Below are 24,903 nucleotides of genomic sequence, written 5' to 3' on the forward strand. Positions count from 1 at the left end.
ACCTATATGAGCTAAAATTAAAATATTTTTTTCCAGAAAGCGTTTTCAAACGGAATGAACCAGTTTTAATTTATTATCTTTTCTGGCTAAAATCAAAGAAAGGGGTTGCAGCTTCTCCTGTAATTGACTGTGTTAAATGAATAGATAATATCGGCCCATATAGATCGCAAGCCCCTAAATCGAATCGACTCTTATCAAAATCGTATTGTGGTAGACTTTGTGATATTGGCAAATATTGTATCGTTGTCAAAAGTGTTGATATGATATTGTATTGATTGTATTGATGAAACTAGTGATTTACACCCCTACAAAATAGTAGTTTTCTTTGAAACTATTCCGTGTTCATTGCCCGAATGGCAAATGGAATGAAGGACTGACTGGATGAAGCCAGACGGGAGCAGCTCAAACTCTGAATGTAATGGATGTGAGGCTTCTGCATTGATGTTTGGCCTTCCTGCATACAGCGCTGTCAGATATATCACTGAGGTGTTTTTGGTTTGCCAGTCATCTCCTTGCAATGCTTCCAATCTTGGAGAGCTTGTTTTTGCTCATTGCACTCTAATTGTTGTTCCATGCTGTTATGTTAAATGATAAAACACTTTCTACCAGGCCTCTGTGTGCCACTTCAAAAAACTAACCAGCTGTGTTTGTGTGTAGTACAGTCCCATACCTACTTCCCTCTGTGTCTCTGCTGATCTCTTCAGAGCAGTCTGGACCAGCTGGATGAGGTGGCAGCGCTGATAGCAGCCACAGTGCACGACGTGGACCACCCAGGCAGGACCAACTCCTTCTTGTGTAATGCTGGCAGCGAGCTGGCGATCCTCTACAATGACACGGCTGTGTTGGAGAGCCACCACGCAGCCCTCGCCTTCCAGCTCACGGTCCGAGACAGCAAGAGCAACATCTTCAAGAACACAGACAGGTAAGTCATGGCGGTTTTTCTTGTGGTGTTGTATTGACAACCTCGGCTTTTGTGCTCTTGGAGTAATAGAACAATGTGTGATATTGATCATCCTTTGGTGTGACTGATATTAGACAGATCCAGATGTTCACTTTTTAACCCCTTGGATGCTGACAGGAATCAGTTCCGAACACTGCGACAGGCAATCATAGACATGGTGCTGGCCACAGAGATGACCCGACACTTTGAGCATGTCAGCAAGTTTGTCAACAGCATCAACAAACCGATGGCCGCTATCGAGGAGACCAGCACCAGCGTGAGTGGGCTCGATTTGGTACATTTTAAGATTCACCATTTGAAACTTAAGCAGAATCACGGGAAGAAGGCAATTAGCAAGAAAAGAAAAAATAACCCAAAAATTAGCAAGAAATAAGAATAAAGTACAAGAAAATTATCTGAAAATTAGAAAATAAAAAACAAATAACAAAAACAGTAAGAAAAATAATACATTTTTGAAAAAAAATTTAAAAGGCAATAAATGCGTAACATATACAGTTACCCTAGCTTTTTAAAAAATAAATTTCTAAATCTATAAATATCTTGAAGTTTGTGAACGATTTAGTTGTTTTTTGCCTTTTTTCCATGTTTTTGATAGACACTGCCTCAATTTGCTCAAAGTTCAAAGGTTTAAATACTTATAAAAGGTGTCTGAAATCAGCAAAAAAACAGTGATGTCACTCCAGTGATTTCTTATTTTTCCAAACCTGAGGAACTTTTATTTGAGTATTTCAATCTCATACCACTTTCCACTTCTACTACACTTTAGAGGCAATTATGGTAGTTTGGTAGTTTTAACTCCACTCAAATTATTGTTATCACTTTACAAATTAAGATTTTTGTGCACAAGCTGCATGAAAATATATAAGTGATGCCAAAACAAAATGTTTAATTGGCAACTTTTTATATGACATGAGTTTTTGCATGAAAAATGACCATATGTGATATGTGACGATATGAATGAATGTAAGTCATTTTTCACGCAATAAATCATGTCATATACTGTATGTATGAGTCCTTTTAATTATTTTAATTATTTTTTTATTTATTAATGTATTTAAACTTTTTTGTTGAACTTCTTACAGCCTTTTTTTTGACTATGTCCCCAGTCTTGTGCATGTGCCAGAGTCTTTGCACACATCACAACACCTGCCCTTATATAGTGTTTAGGGAGCATTACCTGTGCTAACAGGTGACTTATGATCAAGTTAAGATTTATCATTGAGCACACCTGGTCAGAGCAGATTTGGGTGGTTAAGAACATTTTGGGCAACCCAAGTTGACTATTCTTACATTTTCTCCTACCAGAAAATTTAAAAGAACATGTAAGATACATTTCTGAGAATATTGCTCTATGAGGCCTAATGTGTCTCAGTCAATGTGTGCATATGTAAACATGTGTTACTGTTCTGTGCGTATGCTCATGTCTTCCTTGTGTCGCTCTCACAGAGCATTAACAGCGACTGCGAGGGTCAGGCCAACATCAGGAACTCTCCAGAGAACCGTCTGCTGATAAAGAGGATGCTGATCAAGTGTGCAGATGTGGCAAACCCCTGCAGGCCGCTGGAGCTGTGCATCGAATGGGCCGGCCGGATCTCTGAGGAGTACTTTGCACAGGTGTGTGAATGACACTAATGTAGCTCAGTGTGATAGAAGAATGCATTAGAAGCTGAGAGCAGATCTGTATCTGTAACGGGAGGCGAAGCATTTGTTTCTGTGGATTAATTTCAGTGTCTCACTTTGCATTATTTATTATATTTAGATTTAGCTTGAGTGTTTGAGTGCTCCATTGTGATCTGTGTGTGTGTGTGTGTGTGTGTGTGTGTGTGTGTGTGTGTGTGTGTGTGTGTGTGTGTGTGTGTGCGTGTGTGTTTTCCCCACAGACGGATGAGGAGAAGAGACAAGGGCTGCCGGTGGTAATGCCAGTGTTTGACAGGAACACCTGCAGCGTGCCCAAATCTCAGATCTCCTTCATAGACTACTTCATCACTGACATGTTTGACGCCTGGGATGGTGAGTACTATATTTGGCTATATTTTTCTTTTCTACGTGTGTGAGTGAGTTTTTTTACCATATCAGGTTCCCTAAAAAGTATAAGTTGATAAATCAATTTTGCGACAGTTAAATCCAATATAAATGTATTTATAAAGCACATTTAAAAACACCAGGGTCAACCAAAGCGCCGTACATCAATAAATAGCGAAAAAATAAAATAAAATAGCATAGACATTTTAAAACAGTTTACAAAAAGGCAATAAAACCACAATGTAAAACCGCAAAAACTGTCAACCCTCATAAATGAGATTTAAACACAGGCAAGGTGGGGGCCTTACTGTAATCTAGTCAGGTTGAGACAAAGGTTCATATAACTCTCAGAATCACTAAAAGAAAGGAAAGGCTTGACCTTAAATAAAATCCTCATCTGAAAAAAAAACTTGATTTTATGACAGAATTAATCTGTCCACCAATTTAAAATCGTTGTCAAGTAAAAAGGAAGTGCAGTAATTTTTTTATTAAAATCTGTCCAGTATTGAGAGACAGCATCACAGCCTGCAGCCGTAAATAGGCCACAATGTAACCAGTCCGGGCTGATCAGTGTACACCCACGAGAAGTGCTTGGTTTTGCTACTGACAGACTCAAATTCTGCACACTTGAACTCAAGGATTAACATTATATTTTAGTCATCAAAGGTCGCTGTGACCATACAAAATATGTTTTTTCCCATAACTCAATATTTGAAATAATTTTAGCAAAATTTTACACAAATGTCTAACAGAAGAAAATGACGAAGTGATGACATTTATTTTTCAAAAGTTCAAAGTTAACTCACAGTGACATCATATTTTTTCTGGCCATAACTCAGGAACAGAAGTGGAGACATTTGGTTCGATACTGTTGTTCTGATTGGACAGATCTGCACTGCCAGGGGAAATATGTGTGTCAAGCATCCATGCTTTAGAATATCTAGTTTCTATGGAGCAAAATCCATGTTTGAAGTGTTGTCCTCTGTCATGGCTTCAACTTTATTTTCTATCAGAATCAGCTTTATTGGCCAAGCATGTGCACGCATACCAAGAATTTGAATCTGTTTTTCGTTTCTCTCTGTGCTGTTAAACGCTAATTGACATGCAGCGGAACAAGAATGACAAAGCTCAACAAAGTCAAGTCAAATCAAATTTATTTATATATCTCTATATCACAAAGAAAAAATATCTTCAAAGAGGTTTTACAATCTGTACTGCAAACACACTGAATGTTGTTACAGCATGTGAGGAAGCTCTCTGTTAGTACTCACTGCTCCTTTGTAAAAATATGTGAAGACAGCAAGTTTCTCACTGGAAATATTCACTGGAATAATACGTGTCACTATAGTTGCCAAAAAAACACATCTCAGTCTATATAGAGTTTCAGGTTGCTGACAAAGATGCAGTTGAAATCATCACAAAAACTAGTGAATAGACCTCAAACTAAGTAATTTTTTTTAGATATATATATATATTTTTTTGTTCAACTGGCTGTTTTATTTTTGCTTAAACTTAAACAGAACTAAAATAATCCTAAAACATTCACATCTTCACTCCTGCCTCTGTAACCGCCTCCGATGATTTCTTCATTTTTTTCTCAGTGTATTTCGAGACAGGAATTGACAGGAAAAGGGATGAGAAGGAGAAGGATTGTATGGTGCTTGTAGCTCCCCATTCCCACTGAATTTTCCTTTTAGTTCCATCTCCCCAAGAGGGAACTTGTTTACTGTCAACGCAACTCTGATGTCACGGAAAGATTCCAAATGCCAGTGGGACAGAGGGAAACTGCGAGAGCATCGGGGGAGAGGAAGTTGGGAAAATGGGACCACTCGGTTTCAGGACGGATGAGCAATCGAGCTGAATTTCTCTTACCATAAATACAAAAACACACATGCAGCAGCCGCTTTTTAATTCACCAGGGTCACTGTCGGGTCACGGCGAGGTCACAGTTAGTTCCAGAGATGCAGCGCTGGTCATGAACCAGCCGGAAATGGGGATGTAAACAATGCGGAGAGAAAGGCAGAGAGACCTTTTCACCCAAACAGTCTTTTAATCTGGGAGCAGAGTGTCCATAACATTAGCCACTGTAAATCAACTGAACACACACACACACACACCTTGTTGCCTAACATGCCTAACGTGGAATAATAACAGGAAGTGTTTGATAGCAGATGTGTCATAGCAGTTAATATTTCACATCGTGGCTCGCATTTACTCCTGGAATCTTGATATTGTTTTATTTTTACATAAGCCTAGTGTGCCATAAAAATGTCAAAGTATATTATGTTACAAAAATTCACAGTATAGTATGCCAGTTAAACTGTCATTAAAAAAAATCATAGTGTAATATGTTAAAACAAGTGTTATAAGAAAAGTCAATCGAGAATTCCTTTGGCCCTTTTTTTCGACATGCTATACTATGGTGTGTCTCTACAAGCTATAAAATGGAGTTTTTCAACCATTTTCGAGACATGTCAAAATTTGACTTTTTTCGCCATACTATACTATGCAGCTTTCTAACCTTTATACGACATGCTATATTTTGACGTTTTGGCTGTTTCTTCAACACGCTTTTCTATAGCATGTCTCTACAAGCTATAATATGTGGTTTTCAGCCATTTTTGGGACATGTCAAAATTTGCCATCTTTTGCCATACTATACTATGTGTTTTTTTGCCGTTTTTTCGAAATGCTTTATTATGACATTTTTGGCCTTTTTTATCGACATGCTATACTATGGTGTGTCTCTATAACCTTTAATATGCAGTTTTCAGCTATTTTTGGGACATGCCGAAATTTGACGTTTTTCGCTGTACTATACTATGTGGTTTTCTGCCCTTTATTCGACATGCTATATTATGACGTTTTTGGACTTTTTTATTGACATGCTATACTATGGTGCTTCTCTACAAGCTATCAAATGCAGTTTTCAGCCATTTTTGGGACATGTCAAAATTTGACGTTTTTCGCCATACTATTCAATGCGGTTTTCCCCCATTTTTTGACATGCTATATTATGATGTTTTTGGGTTTTTTTTCAACATGCTATACTATGGTGTGTCTCTAAAAGCTTTAATATGTGGTTTTCTGCTGTTTTTTCGACATGCTATGCTATTGCTCGTCTCTACGAGCTAGAATATGCAGTTTTCAGCCATTTTTAGACCTGTCAAAATTTGAGAGTTTTTGCTTTACTATACTATGCTGTTTTCGGGCATTTTTTGACATGTTATAATATGACATTTTCAGCCGTTTTTTTTTTTTGTCAATACTGTGTTGTGCAATTTTGACCATTTCATCAACATGCTATACTATGGTGTGTTTCTATGACATATAATATGTGGTTTTCAGACATTTTTTGGGCATGTCAAAATTTGAGATTTTTCACCATACTGTACTGTGCAGTTTTCTGCTGTTTTTTTGACATGCTATATTATGATGTTTTTGGCTGTTTTTGGCTTTAACATGCTTTTCTATGGCATGTCTCGACAAGCTATAATATGTGGTTTTCAGCCATATTTGGGACATGTCAAAATTTGCCATCTTTTGCCATACTATACTATGCGTTTTTTTGCCGTTTTTTCGAAATGCTTTATTATGACGTTTTTGGCCTTTTTTATTGACATGCTATACTATGGTGTGTCTCTACAAGCTATAATATGTGGTTTTCAGCCATTTTTGGGACATGTCAAAATTTGACTTTTTTTGCCATACTATACTATTTTCCGACATTTTTTTCCGACATGCCAATTATTACGTTTTGGTCTTTTTTTCGACATGCTATACTATGGTGTGTCTCTAAAAGCTTTAATATGCGGTTATCTGCCGTTTTTTCGACATGCTATGCTATTGCTCGTCTCTACGAGCTAGAATATGCAGTTTTCAGCCATTTTTGGACCTGTCAAAATTTGAGTTTTTGCCTTACTATACTATGCTGTTTTCGGCCATTTTTTGACATGTTATAATATGACATTTTGGCCTGTTTTTTCGACGTGCTGTACTGTGGCGTCTCTCTACAAGCTATAATATGCGGTTATCAGCAATTCTTTGGACATGTCAAAACCACACTATACAGTGATGTTTTCAGCCGTTTTTTTTTTTTTTGTCAATACTATGTTGTGACGTTTTTGACCGTTTCATCAACATGCTATACTATGGTGTGTTTCTATGACATATAATATGTGGTTTTCAGACATTTTTTGGGCATGTCAAAATTTGACATTTTTCACCATACTGTACTGTGCAGCCGGGCGGGGGCCCTTCTGTGTGGAGTTTGCATGTTCTCCCCGTGTCTGCGTGGGTTCTCTCTGGGGTCTCCGGCTTCCTCCCACAGTCCAAAGACATGCAGCTCAGGTTAATTGGTGACTCTAAATTGCCCTTAGGTGTGACTGTGAGTGTGTATGATTGTTCGTCTATATGTGTCGGCCCTGCGATAGTCTGGCGAACTGTCCAGGGTGTACCCCGCCTTCCGCCCGATGACAGCTGGGATTGGCTCCAACCACCCCTGCGACCCTTACGAGGACAAGCGGTTACAAAAAATTACTGACTGATTGACTGTACTGTGCAGTTTTCTGCCGGTTTTTTGACATGCTATATTATGATGTTTTTGGCTGTTTCTTCAACATGCTTTTCTATGGCATGTCTCGACAAGCTATAATATGTGGTTTTCAGCCATATTTGGGACATGTCAAAATTTGCCATCTTTTGCCATACTATACTATGCGTTTTTTTGCCATTTTTTCGAAATGTTTTATTATGGCGTTTTTGGCCTTTTTTATCGACATGCTATACTATGGTGTGTCTCTACAAACTATAAAATGCAGTTTTCAGCTATTTTCAGGACATGTCAAAATTTGACTTTTTTTGCCATACTATACTATGCGATTTTCCACCATTTTTTCGACATGCCAATTTTGACATTTTGGCCTTTTTTTCGACATGCTATACTATGGTGTGTCTCTACAAGCTTTAATATGCAGTTTTCAGCCATTTTAGGGACATACTATACTATGTGGTTTCCTGCCATTTTTTCGACATGCTATAATATGACATTTTGGCCGTTTCTTCAACATACTACGCGCATCTCTACAAGTTATAAAATCTGGTTTTCAGCCATTTTTTGGACACATGAAATTTGACATTTTTCGCCATACTATACTATGCAGTTTTCCACCGTTTTTTTTGACATGCTATATTATGACGTTTTTGGCCTTTTTTTTTTGACATGCTGTACTATGGTGTGTCTCTCCAAGCTATAAAATGCAGTTTTCAACCATTTTCGAGACATGTCAAAATTTGACTTTTTTCGCCATACTATACAATGCAGTTTTCTGCCCTTTATACGACATGCTATATTATGACGTTTTGGCTGTTTCTTCAACATGCTTTTCTATAGCATGTCTCTACAAGCTATAATATGTGGTTTTCAGCCATTTTTGGGACATGTCAAAATTTGACATTTTTTGCCATACTATACTATGCAATTTTCTGCCATTTTTCGACATGCCAATTATGACGTTTTGGTCTTTTTTTCGACATGCTATACTATGGTGTGTCTCTACAACCTTTAATATGCAGTTTTCAGCTATTTTTGGGACATGCCGAAATTTGACGTTTTTCGCTGTACTATACTATGTGGTTTTCTGCCCTTTATTCGTCATGCTATATTATGATGTTTTTGGCTGTTTCTTCAACATGCTTTTCTATGGCTTGATGTGGTTTTCAAGCTATAATATGTGGTTTTCAGCCATTTTTGGGACATGTCAAAATTTGACTTTTTTTGCCATACTATACTATGCTGTTTTCTGCCATTTTTTCGACATGCCAATTATGACATTTTGGCCTTTTTTTTTTTGACATGCTATACTATAGTGTCTCTCTACAAGCTATACTATCTGGTTTTCAGCCAATTTTTGGACATGTCAAATTTAACATTTTTTGCCATACTATACTATGTGGTCTTCCGCTGTTTTTTCGCCATGCTTTATTATGACATTTTTGGCCTTTTTTATTGACATGCTATACTATGGTGCTTCTCTACAAGCTATCAAATGCAGTTTTCAGCCATTTTTGGGACATGTCAAAATTTGACGTTTTTTGCCATACTATTCAATGCGGTTTTCCACCATTTTTTGACATGCTATATTATGATGTTTTTGGCTTTTTTTCAACATGCTATACTATGGTGTGTCTCTAAAAGCTTTAATATGCGGTTACTATGGCATCTCTCTACAAGCAATAATATGGGGCTTTCAGCCATTTTTGGGACATGTTAAATTCTGAGATTTTAGCCATACTGTACTATGTGGTTTTCCGCCATTTTTTCGACATTCTATATTATGACGTTTTTGGCCCTTTTTTTGACATGCTTTTCTATGGTGTGTCTCTATAAGCTATCAGATGCTGTTTTCAGTCATTTTTGGGACATGTCAAAATTTGAGATTTTTTGCCATACTATGCTATGCAGTTTTCGGCCATTTTTTCAACATACTATATTATGACATTTTGGACTTTTTTTCGACATGCTGTATTATGACATTCCTTGCCCTTTTTTCGACATGCTATACTATGGCGTGTCTCTACAAGCTATAATGTGTGGTTTTCAGCCATTTTTTGGGACATGACAAAATTTGAGAGTTTTGGCAATCCATACTATGCAGTTTCCCGCCATTTTTTCGACAAGCTGTAATATGACATTTTGGCCTTTTCTTCGACATGTTGTGCTGTGATGTCTCTCTACAAGCTATAATATGTGGTTTTCAGCCATTGTTTGGACATGTCAAATTTGACATTTTTTGCCATACTATACTATGCGGTTTTCCACCGTTTTTTCGAAATACTTTGTTAAGATGTTTTTGGCCTTTTTTATCGACATGGTGTGTCTCTACAACCTATAAAATGCGGTTTTCAGCCATTTTTGGGACATGTCAAAATTTGACATTTTTTGCCATACTATACTATGCGATTTTCTGTCATTTTTTTTCAACATGCCAATTATGACGTTTTGGCCTTTTTTTCGACATGCTATACTATGGTGTGTCTCTACAAGCTTTAATATGCCGTTTTCAGCTATTTTTGGGACATGCCAAAAATTTGACGTTTTTCGCTGTACTATACTATGTGGTTTTCTGCCCTTTTTTCGACATGCTATATTATGATGTTTTTGGCTGTTTCTTCAACATGCTTTCCTATGGCTTGTCTCTACAAGCTATAATATGTAGTTTTCAGCCATTTTTGGGACATGTCAAAATTTGACATTTTTTGCCATACTATACTATGCAATTTTCTGCCATTTTTCGACATGCCAATTATGACGTTTTGGTCTTTTTTTCAACATGCTCTACTATGGCATCTCTACAAGCAATAATATGGGGCTTTCAGCCATTTTTGGGACATGCCGAAATTTGACGTTTTTCGCTGTACTATACTATGTGGTTTTCTGCCCTTTATTTGACATGCTATATTATGATGTTTTTGGCTGTTTCTTCAACATGCTTTTCTATGGCTTGATGTGGTTTTCAAGCTATAATATGTGGTTTTCAGTCATTTTTGGGACATGTCAAAATTTGAGATTTTTTGCCATACTATGCTATGCAGTTTTCGGCCATTTTTTCAACATACTATATTATGACATTTTGGACTTTTTTTCGACATGCTATATTATGACATTCCTTGCCCTTTTTTCGACATGCTATATGGCGTGTCTCTACAAGCTATGATGTGTGGTTTTCAGCCATTTTTGGGATATGACACAATTTGAGAGTTTTCGCCATACATACTATGCAGTTTTCCACCATTTTTTCGACAAGCTGTAATATGACATTTTGGCCTTTTCTTCGACAAGCTGTGCTATGACGTCTCTCTACAAGCTATAATATGTGGTTTTCAGCCATTTTTTTGGACATGTCAAATTTGACATTTTTTGCCATACTATACTATGTGGTTTTCCGCTGTTTTTTCAACATGCTTTATTGTGACATTTTGGCCTTTTATATCGACTTGCTATACTATGGTGTGTCTCTACAAGCTATAAAATGCAGTTTTCAACTATTTTTGGGACATGCCAAAATTTGACGTTTTTCGCTGTACTATACTATGTGGTTTTCTGCCCTTTATTCGACATGCCAATTATGACGTTTTTGGCCTTTTTTCTTGACATACTATCATCCATTATTTGGACATGTCAAAATTCGAGATCTTTCGATGCAGTTTTCACCATTTTTTCGACATGCTATAATATGACATTTTGGCCTTTGTTTTCGACATGCTATGCTATAGCGTCTCTCTACAAGCTATAAAATGCAGTTTTCAACCATTTTCGGGACATGTCAAAATTTGACTTTTTTCGCCATACTATACAATGTCGTTTTCTGCCCTTTGTACGACATCCTATATTATGACGTTTTTGGCTGTAACTTGCGTTTTTCTCCGTACTAAACTTTGTCCTGAAACGCTCAAAATATTGACTTTTTAGACCGTTTTCTTCAACAGGCTATACTATAAAAAGCCCGAACATGCGTTCTATGACTTTTTTCAGTGTTTCAAAACATCACTTTTTTGACCATTTTTCCCTGAGCTATATTATGGTGTTTTTCTCCATACTAAACTTTGGCCTAAAACACTCAAAATATTGACTTTTTAGACCATTTTGCCAACAGGCTATATTATAAACAGCCTGGACATGCTGTTCTATGAGTTTTTTCAGTATTTGGAGAGATTACTTTTTGACCATTTTTTCCTGAGCGTATGGCGTTTTTCTCCATACTAAACTTTGGCCTGAAACGCTCAAAATATTGACTTTTTAGACCATTTTTTCAACAGGCTATACTATAAACAGCCTGAACATGCTGTTCAGTGACTTTTTTCAGCATTTCGAAGCATCACTTGTGTGACCATTTTTCCCTGAGCTATAGTATGGCGTTTTTCTCCATACTAAACTTTGGCCTAAAACACTCAAAATATTGACTTTTTAGACCATTTTTTCAACAGATTACACTATAAACAGCCCCAATATGCTGTTCTATGACTTTTTTCAGCATTTCGAAAGATCACTTTTTTGAGAATTTTTCCCTGAGCTACAGTATGACGTTTTTCTCCGTACTAAACTTTGGTTTAAAACACTCAAAATATTGACTTTTTAGACCATTTTTCAACACATTAAACTATAAACAGCCTGGACATGCTGTTCTATGACTTTTTCAGTATTTGGAGAGATCACTTTTTGACCATTTTTCCCTGAGCTATAGTATGGCGTTTTCTCCATACTAAACTTTATTAAAACACTCAAAATATTGACTTTTAGACCATTTTTCAACAGATTACATTATAAACAGCCCGAACATGCTGTTCTATGACTTTTTCAGTATTTGGAGAATGACTTTTTGACCATTTTTCCCTGAGCTATAGTATTGCGTTTTTCTCCGTACTAAACTTTGGTTTAAAACACTCAAAATATTGACTTTTTAGACCTTTTTTTCAACAGAATACACTATAAACAGCCCCAATATGCTGTTCTATGACTTTTTTCAGCATTTCGAAAGATCACTTTTTTGAGAATTTTTCCCTGAGCCACAGTATGGCGTTTTTCCCCGTACTAAACTTTGGTTTAAAACACTCAAAATATTGACTTTTTAGACCATTTTCCCAATAGGCTATGCTATAAACAGCCTCAACATGCTGTTCAGTGACTTTTTTCAGCATTTCGAAGCATCACTTGTGTGACCATTTTTCCCTGAGCTATAGTATGGCGTTTTTCTCCATACTAAACTTTGGCCTAAAACACTCAAAATATTGACTTTTTAGACCATTTTTTCAACAGATTAAACTATAAACAGCCCGAACATGCTGTTCTATGACTTTTTTCAGTATTTGGAGAGAACCCTTTTTTTAGCATTTTTCTCTGAGCTATAGTATGGCGTTTTTCTCCGTTCTAAACTTTGGCCTGAAACGCTCAAAATATTGACTTTTTAGACCATTTTTTCAACAGGCTATACTATACACAGCCCGAACATGCTGTTCTATGACTTTTTTCATCGTTTCGAAGAATGACTTTTTTGACCATTTTTCCCTGAGCTATAGTATGGCGTTTTTCTCCATACTAAACTTTGGCCTAAAACACTCAAAATATTGACTTTTTAGACCATTTTTTCAACAGATTAAACTATAAACAGCCCGAACATGCTGTTCTATGACTTTTTTCAGCGTTTCGAAAAATCACTTTTTTGAACATTTTTCCCTGAGCTATAGTATTGCGTTTTTCTCCATACTAAACTTTGGCCTAAGACACTCAAAATATTGACTTTTTAGGCCATTTTTTCAACAGATTACATTATAAACAGCCCGAACATGCTGTTCTATGAGTTTTTTCAGTATTTGGAGAGATTACTTTTTGACCATTTTTTCCTGAGCTATAGTATGGCGTTTTTCTCCATACTAAACTTTGGCCTAAAACACTCAAAATATTGACTTTTTAGACCTTTTTTTCAACAGAATACACTATAAACAGCCCCAATATGCTGTTCTATGACTTTTTTCAGCATTTCGAAAGATCACTTTTTTGAGAATTTTTCCCTGAGCCACAGTATGGCGTTTTTCCCCGTACTAAACTTTGGTTTAAAACACTCAAAATATTGACTTTTTAGACCATTTTCCCAATAGGCTATGCTATAAACAGCCTCAACATGCTGTTCAGTGACTTTTTTCAGCATTTCGAAGCATCACTTGTGTGACCATTTTTCCCTGAGCTATAGTATGGCGTTTTTCTCCATACTAAACTTTGGCCTAAAACACTCAAAATATTGACTTTTTAGACCATTTTTTCAACAGATTAAACTATAAACAGCCCGTACATGCTGTTCTATGACTTTTTTCAGCGTTTCGAAAAATCACTTTTTTGAACATTTTTCCCTGAGCTATAGTATGGCGTTTTTCTCCATACTAAACTTTGGCCTAAGACACTCAAAATATTGACTTTTTAGGCCATTTTTTCAACAGATTACATTATAAACAGCCCGAACATGCTGTTCTATGAGTTTTTTCAGTATTTGGAGAGATTACTTTTTGACCATTTTTTCCTGAGCTATAGTATGGCGTTTTTCTCCATACTAAACTATGGCCTAAAACACTCAAAATATTGACTTTTTAGACCATTTTTTCAACAGAATACACTATAAACAGCCCCAATATGCTGTTCTATGACTTTTTTCAGCATTTCGAAAGATCACTTTTTTGAGAATTTTTCCCTGAGCCACAGTATGGCGTTTTTCCCCGTACTAAACTTTGGTTTAAAACACTCAAAATATTGACTTTTTAGACCATTTTCCCAATAGGCTATGCTATAAAAAGCCTCAACATGCTGTTCAGTGACTTTTTTCAGCATTTCGAAGCATCACTTGTGTGACCATTTTTCCCTGAGCTATAGTATGGCGTTTTTCTCCATACTAAACTTTGGCCTAAAACACTCAAAATATTGACTTTTTAGACCATTTTTTCAACAGGCTATACTATGAACAGCCTGGACATGCTGTTCTTTGACTTTTTTCAGTATTTGGAGAGACCGCTTTTTTTAGCATTTTTCTCTGAGCTATAGTATGGCGTTTTTCTCCGTTCTAAACTTTGGCCTGAAACACTCAAAATCTTGACTTTTTAGACCGTTTTTTCAACAGGCTATACTATAAACAGCCTGAACATACTGTTGTTTGACTTTTTTCAGTATTTGGAGAGATCACTTTTTTGAGCATTTTTCCCTGAGCTATAGTATGGCGTTTTTCTCCATACTAAACTTTGGCCTAAAACACTCAAAATATTGACTTTTTACACCATTTTTCCAATAGGCTATACTATACACACCCCGAATATGCTGTTCTATGACTTTTTTCAGTATTTGGAGAGATCACTTTTTTGACCATTTTTCCCTGAGCTATAGTATTGCGTTTTTCTCCGAACTAAACGTTGGTTTTAAACACTCAAAATATTGACTTTTTAGACCATTTTTTCAACAGACTATACTATAAACAGCCCCAATATGCTGTTCTATGACTTTTTTCAGCATTTCGAAAGATCACTTTTTTGAGAATTTTTCCCTGAGCTATAGTATGGCGTTTTTCTCCAAACTAAACGTTAGTTTTAAACACTCAAAATATTGACTTTTTAGACCATTTTTTCAACAGACTATACTATAAACAGCCCCAATATGCTGTTCTATGGCTTTTTTCAGCATTTCGAAAGATCACTTTTTTGAGAATTTTTCCCTGAGCTATAGTATGGCTTTTTTTTCCAAACTAAACGTTGGTTTTAAACACTCAAAATATTGACTTTTTAGACCATTTTTTCAACAGATTAAACTATAAACAGCCCGAACATGCTGTTCTATGACTTTTTTCAGCGTTTCAAAAGATCACTTTTTTGAACATTTTTCCCTGAAGTATGGCGTTTTTTTCCATACTAAACTTTGGCCTAAAACACTCAAAATATTGACTTTTTAGACCATTTTTCCAATAGGCTATGCTATAAACAGCCTGAACATGCTGTTTTATGACTTTTGTCAGTATTTGGAGAGATCACTTTTTTGACCATTTTTCCCTGAGCTATAGTATGGCGTTTTTCTCCATACTAAACTTTGGCCTAAAACACTCAAAATGTTGACTTTTTAGACCTTTTTTTCAACAGAATACACTATAAACAGCCCGAACATGCTGTTCTATGACTTTTTTCAGCATTTCGAAAGATCACTTTTTTGAGAATTTTTCCCTGAGCTACAGTATGGCATTTTTCCCCGTACTAAACTTTGGTTTAAAACACTCAAAATATTGACTTTTTAGACCATTTTCCCAATAGGCTATGCTATAGACAGCCTGGACATGCTGTTCAATGACTTTTTTCAGTATTTGGAGAGATCACTTTTTTGACCAATTTTCCCTGAGCTATAGTATGGCGTTTTTCTCCATACTAAACTTTGGCCTGAAACGCTCAAAATATTGACTTTTTAGACCATTTTTTCAACAGATTACACTATAAACAGCATTAACATGCTGTTCCATGTCTTTTTTCAGCATTTCGAAGGATGACTTTCTTGGACATTTTTCCCTGAGCTATAGTATGGCGTTTTTCTCCATACTAAACTTTGGCCTGAAAGGCTCAAAATATTGACTTTTTAGACCATTTTTTCAACAGACCATACTATAAACAGCCTGAACATACTGTTTTATGACTTTTTTCAGTATTTGGAAAGATCACTTTTTTGACCATTTTTCCCTGAGCTATAGTATTGCGTTTTTCTCCGAACTAAACGTTGGTTTTAAACACTCAAAATATTGACTTTTTAGACCATTTTTTCAACAGACTATACTATAAACAGCCCCAATATGCTGTTCTATGACTTTTTTCAGCATTTCGAAAGATCACTTTTTTGAGAATTTTTCCCTGAGCTATAGTATGGCGTTTTTCTCCGAACTAAACCTTGGTTTTAAACACTCAAAATATTGACTTTTTAGACCATTTTTTCAACAGATTAAACTATAAACAGCCCGAACATGCTGTTCAGTGACTTTTTTCAGCCTTTCGAAGAATGACTTTTTTGACCATTTTTCCCTGAGCTATAGTATTGCGTTTTTCTCCATACTAAACTTTGGCCTAAAACACTCAAAATATTAACTTTTTAGACCATTTTTCCAAAAGGCTATGCTATAAACAGCCCGAACATGCTGTTCTATGACTTTTTTCAGTATTTGGAGAGATCACTTTTTTGACCATTTTTCCCTGAGCTATAGTATGGCGTTTTTCTCCTAACTAAACGTTGGTTTTAAACATTCAAAATATTGACTTTTTAGACCATTTTTTCAACAGACTATACTATGAACAGCCTCAACATGCTGTTCTATGACTTTTTTCATCGTTTCGAAGAATGACTTTTTTGACCATTTTTCCCTGAGCTATAGTATGGCGTTTTTCTCCGAATTAAATGTTGGTTTTAAACACTCAAAATATTGACTTTTTAGACCATTTTTTCAACAGGCTATACTATAAACAGCCTGAACATGCTGTTTTATGACTTTTTTCAGTATTTGGAGAGATCACTTTTTTGACCATTTTTCCCTGAGCTATAGTATGGCGTTTTTCTCCATACTAAACTTTGGCCTAAAACACTCAAAATATTGACTTTTTAGACCATTTTTTCAACAGATTATACTATAAACAGCCTGAATATGCTGTTCTGTGACTTTTTTCAGCATTTCGAAAGATCACTTTTTTGAGAATTTTTCCCTGAGCTATAGTATTGCGTTTTTCTCCATACTAAACTTTGGCCTAAAACACTCAAAATATTGACTTTTTAGACCATTTTTCCAATAGGCTATGCTATAAACAGCCTGGACATGCTGTTCAATGACTTTTTTCAGTATTTGGAGAGATCACTTTTTTGACCAATTTTCCCTGAGCTATAGTATGGCGTTTTTCTCCATACTAAACTTTGGCCTGAAACACTCAAAATATTGACTTTTAGACCATTTTTTCAACAGATTACACTATAAACAGCATTAACATGCTGTTCCATGACTTTTTCAGCATTTGAAGGATGACTTTCTTGAACATTTTTCCCTGAGCTATAGTATGGCGTTTTTCTCCATACTAAACTTTGGCCTGAAAGGCTCAAAATATTGACTTTTTAGACCATTTTTTCAACAGACCATACTATAAACAGCCTGAACATACTGTTTTATGACTTTTTTCAGTATTTGGAGAGATCACTTTTTGACCATTTTTCCCTGAGCTATAGTATGGCGTTTTTTCTCCGAACTAAACTTTGGCCTAAAACACTCAAAATATTGACTTTTTAGACCATTTTTCAACAGACTATACTATAAACAACAGCCCAAACATGCTGTTCTATGACTTTTTCAGCATTTGAAGAGATCACTTTTTGACCATTTTTCCCTGAGCTATAGTATGGCGTTTTTCTCCAACTAAACTTTGGCCTAAAACACTCAAAATATTGACTTTTAGACCATTTTTTCAACAGATTAAACTATAAACAGCCCGAACATGCTGTTCTATGACTTTTTTCATCGTTTCGAAGAATGACTTTTTTGACCATTTTTCCCTGAGCTATAGTATGGCGTTTTTCTCCATACTAAACTTTGGCCTAAAACACTCAAAATATTGACTTTTTAGACCATTTTTCCAAAAGGCTAAGCTATAAACAGACCGAACATGCTGTTCTATGACTTTTTTCAGTATTTGGAGAGATCACTTTTTTGACCATTTTTCCCTGATCTATAGTATGGCGTTTTTCTCCATATTAAACTTTGGCCTGAAACGTTCAAAATATTGACTTTTTAGGCCATTTTTTCAACAGAATACACTATAAACAGCCCCAATATGCTGTTCTATGACTTTTTTCAGCATTTCGAAAGATCACTTTTTGACCATTTTTCCTGAGCTACAGTATGGCATTTTCTCCATACTAAACTTTGGTTTAAAACACTCAAAATATTGACTTTTTAGACCATTTTCCCGATAGGCTATGCTATAAACAGCCTGGACATGCTGTTCAGTGACTTTTTTCAGTATTTGGAGAGATCACTTTTTTGACCAATTTTCCCTGAGCTATAGTATGGCGTTTTTCTCCATACTAAACTTTGGCCTAAAACACTCAAAATATTGACTTTTTAGACCATTTTTTCAACAGATTAAACTATAAACAGCCCGAACATGCTGTTCTATGACTTTTTTCATCGTTTCGAAGAATGACTTTTTTGACCATTTTTCCCTGAGCTATAGTATGTCGTTTTTCTCCATACTAAACTTTGGCCTGAAACGCTCAAAATATTGACTTTTTAGACCATTTTTTCAACAGATTAAACTATAAACAGCCCGAATATACTGTTCTATGACTTTTTTCAGCATTTCGAAAGATCACTTTTTTGAACATTTTTCCCTGAGCTATAGTATGGCGTTTTTCTCCGAACTAAACGTTGGTTTTAAACACTCAAAATATTGACTTTTTAGACCATTTTTTCAACAGACTATACTATGAACAGCCTGGACATGCTGTTCTATGACTTTTTTCATCGTTTCGAAGAGTGACTTTTGTGACCATTTTTCCCTGAGCTATAGTATGGCGTTTTTCTCCATACTAAACTTTGGCCTGAAACGCTCAAAATATTGACTTTTTAGACCATTTTTTTCAACAGATTACACTATACACAGCATTAACATGCTGTTCTATGACTTTTTCAGTATTTGGAGAGATCACTTTTTGACCATTTTTCCCTGAGCTATAGTATGGCGTTTTCTCCATACTAAACTTTGGCCTAAAACACTCAAAATATTGACTTTTTAGACCATTTTTCAACAGATTAAACTATAAACAGCCCGAACATGCTGTTCTATGACTTTTTCAACCTTTGAAAGAATGACTTTTTGACCATTTTTCCCTGAGCTATAGTATTGCGTTTTTCTCCATACTAAACTTTGGCCTAAAACACTCAAAATATTGACTTTTTAGACCATTTTTCCAACATGCCATACTATAAACAGCCTGAACATGCTGTTCTATGACTTTTTTCAGTATTTGGAGAGATCACTTTTTTGACCATATTTCCCTGAGCTATACTATGGCGTTTTTCTCCATACTAAACTTTGGCCTGAAACGCTCAGAATCTTGACTTTTTAGACTGTTTTTTCAAAAGGCTATACTATAAACAGCCTGAACATGCTGTTGTTTGACTTTTTCAGCATTTGAAGATCACTTTTTGAACATTTTTCCCTGAGCTATAGTATGGCGTTTTCTCCATACTAAACTTTGGCCTAAAACACTCAAAATATTGACTTTTTAGACCATTTTTCCAATAGGCTATACTATACACAGCCTCAACATGCTGTTCCATGACTTTTTTCAGTATTTGGAGAGATCACTTTTTGACCATTTTTTCCTGAGCTATAGTATGGCGTTTTTCTCCATACTAAACTTTGGCCTAAAACACTCAAAATATTGACTTTTTAGACCATTTTTTCAACAGATTAAACTATAAACAGCCCGAACATGCTCTTCTATGACTTTTTTCAGCCTTTTGAAGAATGACTTTTTTGACCATTTTTCCCTGAGCTATAGTATTGCGTTTTCTCCATACTAAACTTTGGCCTAAAACACTCAAAATATTGACTTTTTAGACCATTTTTCCAACATGCCATACTATAAACAGCCTGAACATGCTGTTCTTTGACTTTTTTCAGTATTTGGAGAGATCACTTTTTTGACCATTTTTCCCTGAGCTATACTATGGCGTTTTTCTCCGTTCTAAACTTTGGCCTGAAACGCTCAAAATCTTGACTTTTTAGACTGTTTTTTCAACAGGCTATACTATAAACAGCCTGAACATACTGTTGTTTGACTTTTTTACAGCGTTTCGAAAGATCACTTTTTTGAACATTTTTCCCTGAGCTATAGTATGGCGTTTTTCTCCATACTAAACTTTGGCCTAAAACACTCAAAATATTGACTTTTTAGACCATTTTTCCAATAGGCTATACTATACACAGCCCGAACATGCTGTTCTATGACTTTTTTCAGTATTTGGAGAGATCACTTTTTTGACCATTTTTCCCTGAGCTATAGTATGGCGTTTTTCTCCATACTAAACTTTGGCCTAAAACACTCAAAATATTGACTTTTTAGGCCATTTTTTCAACAGATTACATTATAAACAGCCCGAACATGCTGTTCTATGAGTTTTTTCAGTACTTGGAGAGATTACTTTTTGACCATTTTTTCCTGAGCTATAGTATGGCGTTGTTCTCCATACTAAACTTTGGCCTCAAACCCTCAAAATATTGACTTTTTAGACCTTTTTTTCAACAGAATACACTATAAACAGCCCCAATATGCTGTTCTATGACTTTTTTCAGCATTTCGAAAGATCACTTTTTTGAGAATTTTTCCCTGAGCTACAGTATGGCATTTTTCCCCGTACTAAACTTTGGTTTAAAACACTCAAAATATTGACTTTTTAGACCATTTTCCCAATAGGCTATGCTATAAACAGCCTGGACATGCTGTTCAATGACTTTTTTCAGTATTTGGAGAGATCACTTTTTTGACCAATTTTCCCTGAGCTATAGTATGGCGTTTTTCTCCATACTAAACTTTGGCCTAAAACACTCAAAATATTGACTTTTTAGACCATTTTTTCAACAGATTAAACTATAAACAGCCCAAACATGCTCTTCTATGACTTTTTTCAGCCTTTCGAAGAATGACTTTTTTGACCATTTTTCCCTGAGCTATAGTATTGCGTTTTTCTCCATACTAAACTTTGGCCTAAAACGCTCAAAATATTGACTTTTTAGACCATTTTTTCAACAGGCTATACTATAAACAGCCTGAACATGCTGTTTTATGACTTTTTTCAGTATTTGGAGAGATCACTTTTTTGACCATTTTTCCCTGAGCTATAGTATGGCGTTTTTCTCCATACTAAACTTTGGCCCAAAACACTCAAAATATTGACTTTTTAGACCATTTTTTCAACAGGCTATACTATGAACAGCCTGGACATGCTGTTCTATGACTTTTTTTAGTATTTGGAGAGATCACTTTTTGAGAATTTTCCCTGAGCTATAGTATGGCATTTTTCTCCGAACTAAACGTTGGTTTTAAACACTCAAAATATTGACTTTTTAGACCATTTTTTCAACAGGCTATACTATAAACAGCCTGAACATGCTGTTTTATGACTTTTTCAGCCTTTGAAGATCACTTTTTGACCATTTTTCCCTGAGCTATAGTATGGCGTTTTCTCCATACGAAACTTTGGCTTAAAATGCTCAAAATATTGACTGTTTAGATGATTTTTTCAACAGATTACACTATAAACACCCCGAATATGCTGTTGTATGACTTTTTACAGTATTTGGAGAGATCACTTTTTTGACCATATTTCCCTGAGCTATAGTATGGCATTTTTCTCCATACTAAACTTTGGCCTGAAACGCTCAAAATATTGACTTTTTAGACCATTTTTCAACAGATTATACTATAAACAGCCTGAACATGCTGTTCTATGACTTTTTTCAGTATTTGGAGAGATCACTTTTTTGACCATTTTTCCCTGAGCTATAGTATGGCGTTTTTCTCCATACTAAACTTTGGCCTAAAACACTCAAAATATTGACTGTTTAGACCATATTTTCAACAGATTATACTATAAACAGCCTGAACATGCTGTTCTTTGACTTTTTCAGTATTTGAAGATCACTTTTTGACCATTTTTCCCTGAGCTATAGTATGGCATTTTTCTCCATACTAAACTTTGGTTTTAAACACTCAAAATATTGACTTTTTAGACCATTTTTTCAACAGGCTATACTATAAACAGCCTGAACATGCTGTTCTATGACTTTTTCAGCCTTTGAAGATCACTTTTTGACCATTTTTCCCTGAGCTATAGTATTGCGTTTTTCTCCATACTAAACTTTGGCCTAAAACACTCAAAATATTAACTTTTTAGACCATTTTTCCAATAGGCTATGCTATAAACAGCCCGAACATGCTGTTCTATGACTTTTCAGTATTTGGAGAGATCACTTTTTTGACCATTTTTCCCTGAGCTATAGTATGGCGTTTTTCTCCATACTAAACTTTGGCCTAAAACGTTCAAAATATTGACTTTTTAGGCCATTTTTTCAACAGAATACACTATAAACAGCCCCAATATGCTGTTCTATGACTTTTTTCAGCATTTCGAAAGATCATTTTTTTGACCATTTTTCCCTGAGCTACAGTATGGCGTTTTTCCCCGTACTAAACTTTGGTTTAAAACACTCAAAATATTGACTTTTTAGACCATTTTCCCAATAGGCTATGCTATAAACAGCCTGGACATGCTGTTCAGTGACTTTTTTCAGTATTTGGAGAGATCACTTTTTTGACCAATTTTCCCTGAGCTATAGTATGGCGTTTTCTCCATACTAAACTTTGGCCTAAAACACTCAAAATATTGACTTTTTAGACCATTTTTCCAACAGATTAAACTATAAACAGCCTGAACATGCTGTTCTATGACTTTTTCAGTATTTGAAGAATGACTTTTTGACCATTTTTCCCTGAGCTATAGTATGGCGTTTTTCTCCATACTAAACTTTGGCCTGAAACGCTCAAAATATTGACTTTTTAGACCATTTTTCCAACATGCCATACTATAAACAGCCTGAACATGCTGTTCTTTGACTTTTTTCAGTATTTGGAGAGATCACTTTTTTGACCATTTTTCCCTGAGCTACAGTATGGCGTTTTTCTCCGTTCTAAACTTTGGCCTGAAACGCTCAAAATCTTGACTTTTTAGGCTGTTTTTTCAACAGGCTATACTATACACAGCCCGAACATGCTGTTCTATGACTTTTTTCATCGTTTTGAAGAATGACTTTTTTGACCATTTTTCCCTGAGCTATAGTATGGCATTTTTCTCCATACTAAACTTTGGCCTGAAACGCTCAAAATCTTGACTTTTTAGACCATTTTTTCAACAGATTACACTATAAACAGCCTAAACATGCTGTTCTATGACTTTTTTCAGTATTTGGAGAGATCACTTTTTTGAACATTTTTCCCTGAGCTATAGTATGGCGTTTTTCTCCATACTAAACTTTGGCCTAAAACACTCAAAATATTGACTTTTTAGACCATTTTTTCAACAGATTAAACTATAAACAGCCCGAACATGCTCTTCTATGACTTTTTTCAGCCTTTTGAAGAATGACTTTTTTGACCATTTTTCCCTGAGCTATAGTATTGCGTTTTTCTCCATACTAAACTTTGGCCTAAAACACTCAAAATATTGACTTTTTAGACCATTTTCCCAATAGGCTATGCTATAAACAGCCTGAACATGCTGTTCTTTGACTTTTTTCAGTATTTGGAGAAATCACTTTTTTGACCATTTTTCCCTGAGCTATACTATGGCGTTTTTCTCCGTTCTAAACTTTGGCCTGAAACGCTCAAAATCTTGACTTTTTAGACCGTTTTTTCAACAGGCTATACTATAAACAGCCTGAACATACTGTTGTTTGACTTTTTTCAGTATTTGGAGAGATCACTTTTGTGACCATTTTTCCCTGAGCTATAGTATGGCGTTTTTCTCCGAATTAAACGTTGGTTTTAAATACTCAAAATATTGACTTTTTAGACCATTTTTTCAACAGACTATGCTATGAACAGGCTCAACATGCTGTTCAGTGACTTTTTTCAGCATTTCGAAAGATCACTTTTGTGACCATTTTTCCCTGAGCTATAGTATGGCGTTTTTCTCCATACTAAACTTTGGCCTAAAACACTCAAAATATTGACTTTTTAGACCATTTTTTCAACAGATTAAACTATAAACAGCCTGAACATACTGTTCTATGACTTTTTCAGCATTTTGAAGAATCACTTTTTGACCATTTTTCCCTGAGCTATAGTATTGCGTTTTCTCCATACTAAACTTTGGCCTAAAACACTCAAAATATTGACTTTTTAGACCATTTTTCCAACATGCCATGCTATAAACAGCCTGGACATGCTGTTCAGTGACTTTTTTCAGTATTTGGAGAGATCACTTTCTTGACCAATTTTCCCTGAGCTATAGTATGGCGTTTTTCCCCGTACTAAACTTTGGTTTAAAACACTCAAAATATTGACTTTTTAGACCATTTTTTCAACAGATTAAACTATAAACAGCCCGAACATGCTGTTCTATGACTTTTTCAGCATTTGAAGAATGACTTTTTGACCATTTTTCCCTGAGCTATAGTATGGCATGCTTTTCTCCATACTAAACTTTGGCCTGAAACACTCAAAATATTGACTTTTTAGACCATTTTTCCAACAGATTATACTATAAACAGCATTAACATGCTGTTCTATGTCTTTTTCAGCATTTGAGAGATGACTT

General features: G+C 35.5%; 1 protein-coding gene across 3 annotated transcripts in view; it reads left to right on the forward strand.

Annotated features, from left to right (window-relative positions):
• Positions 1-24,903, forward strand: part of pde8b (phosphodiesterase 8B) — a 103,828-nt gene that overhangs the window by 66,141 nt on the left and 12,784 nt on the right. For all 3 annotated transcript variants that reach the window (XM_088070799.1, XM_042508962.2, XM_088070800.1), the window contains exons 18-21: positions 705-922; positions 1,079-1,217; positions 2,408-2,575; positions 2,842-2,971. In XM_088070799.1, coding sequence (XP_087926925.1) covers positions 705-922; positions 1,079-1,217; positions 2,408-2,575; positions 2,842-2,971 — 655 coding nt within the window. The remainder of the gene's footprint in view (positions 1-704; positions 923-1,078; positions 1,218-2,407; positions 2,576-2,841; positions 2,972-24,903) is intronic.

This window comes from Plectropomus leopardus, chromosome 20, assembly GCF_026936395.1.
Source record: "Plectropomus leopardus strain MGB_pleo_1.0 chromosome 20, ASM2693639v1, whole genome shotgun sequence".
Lineage (NCBI taxonomy): Eukaryota > Metazoa > Chordata > Actinopteri > Perciformes > Serranidae > Plectropomus > Plectropomus leopardus.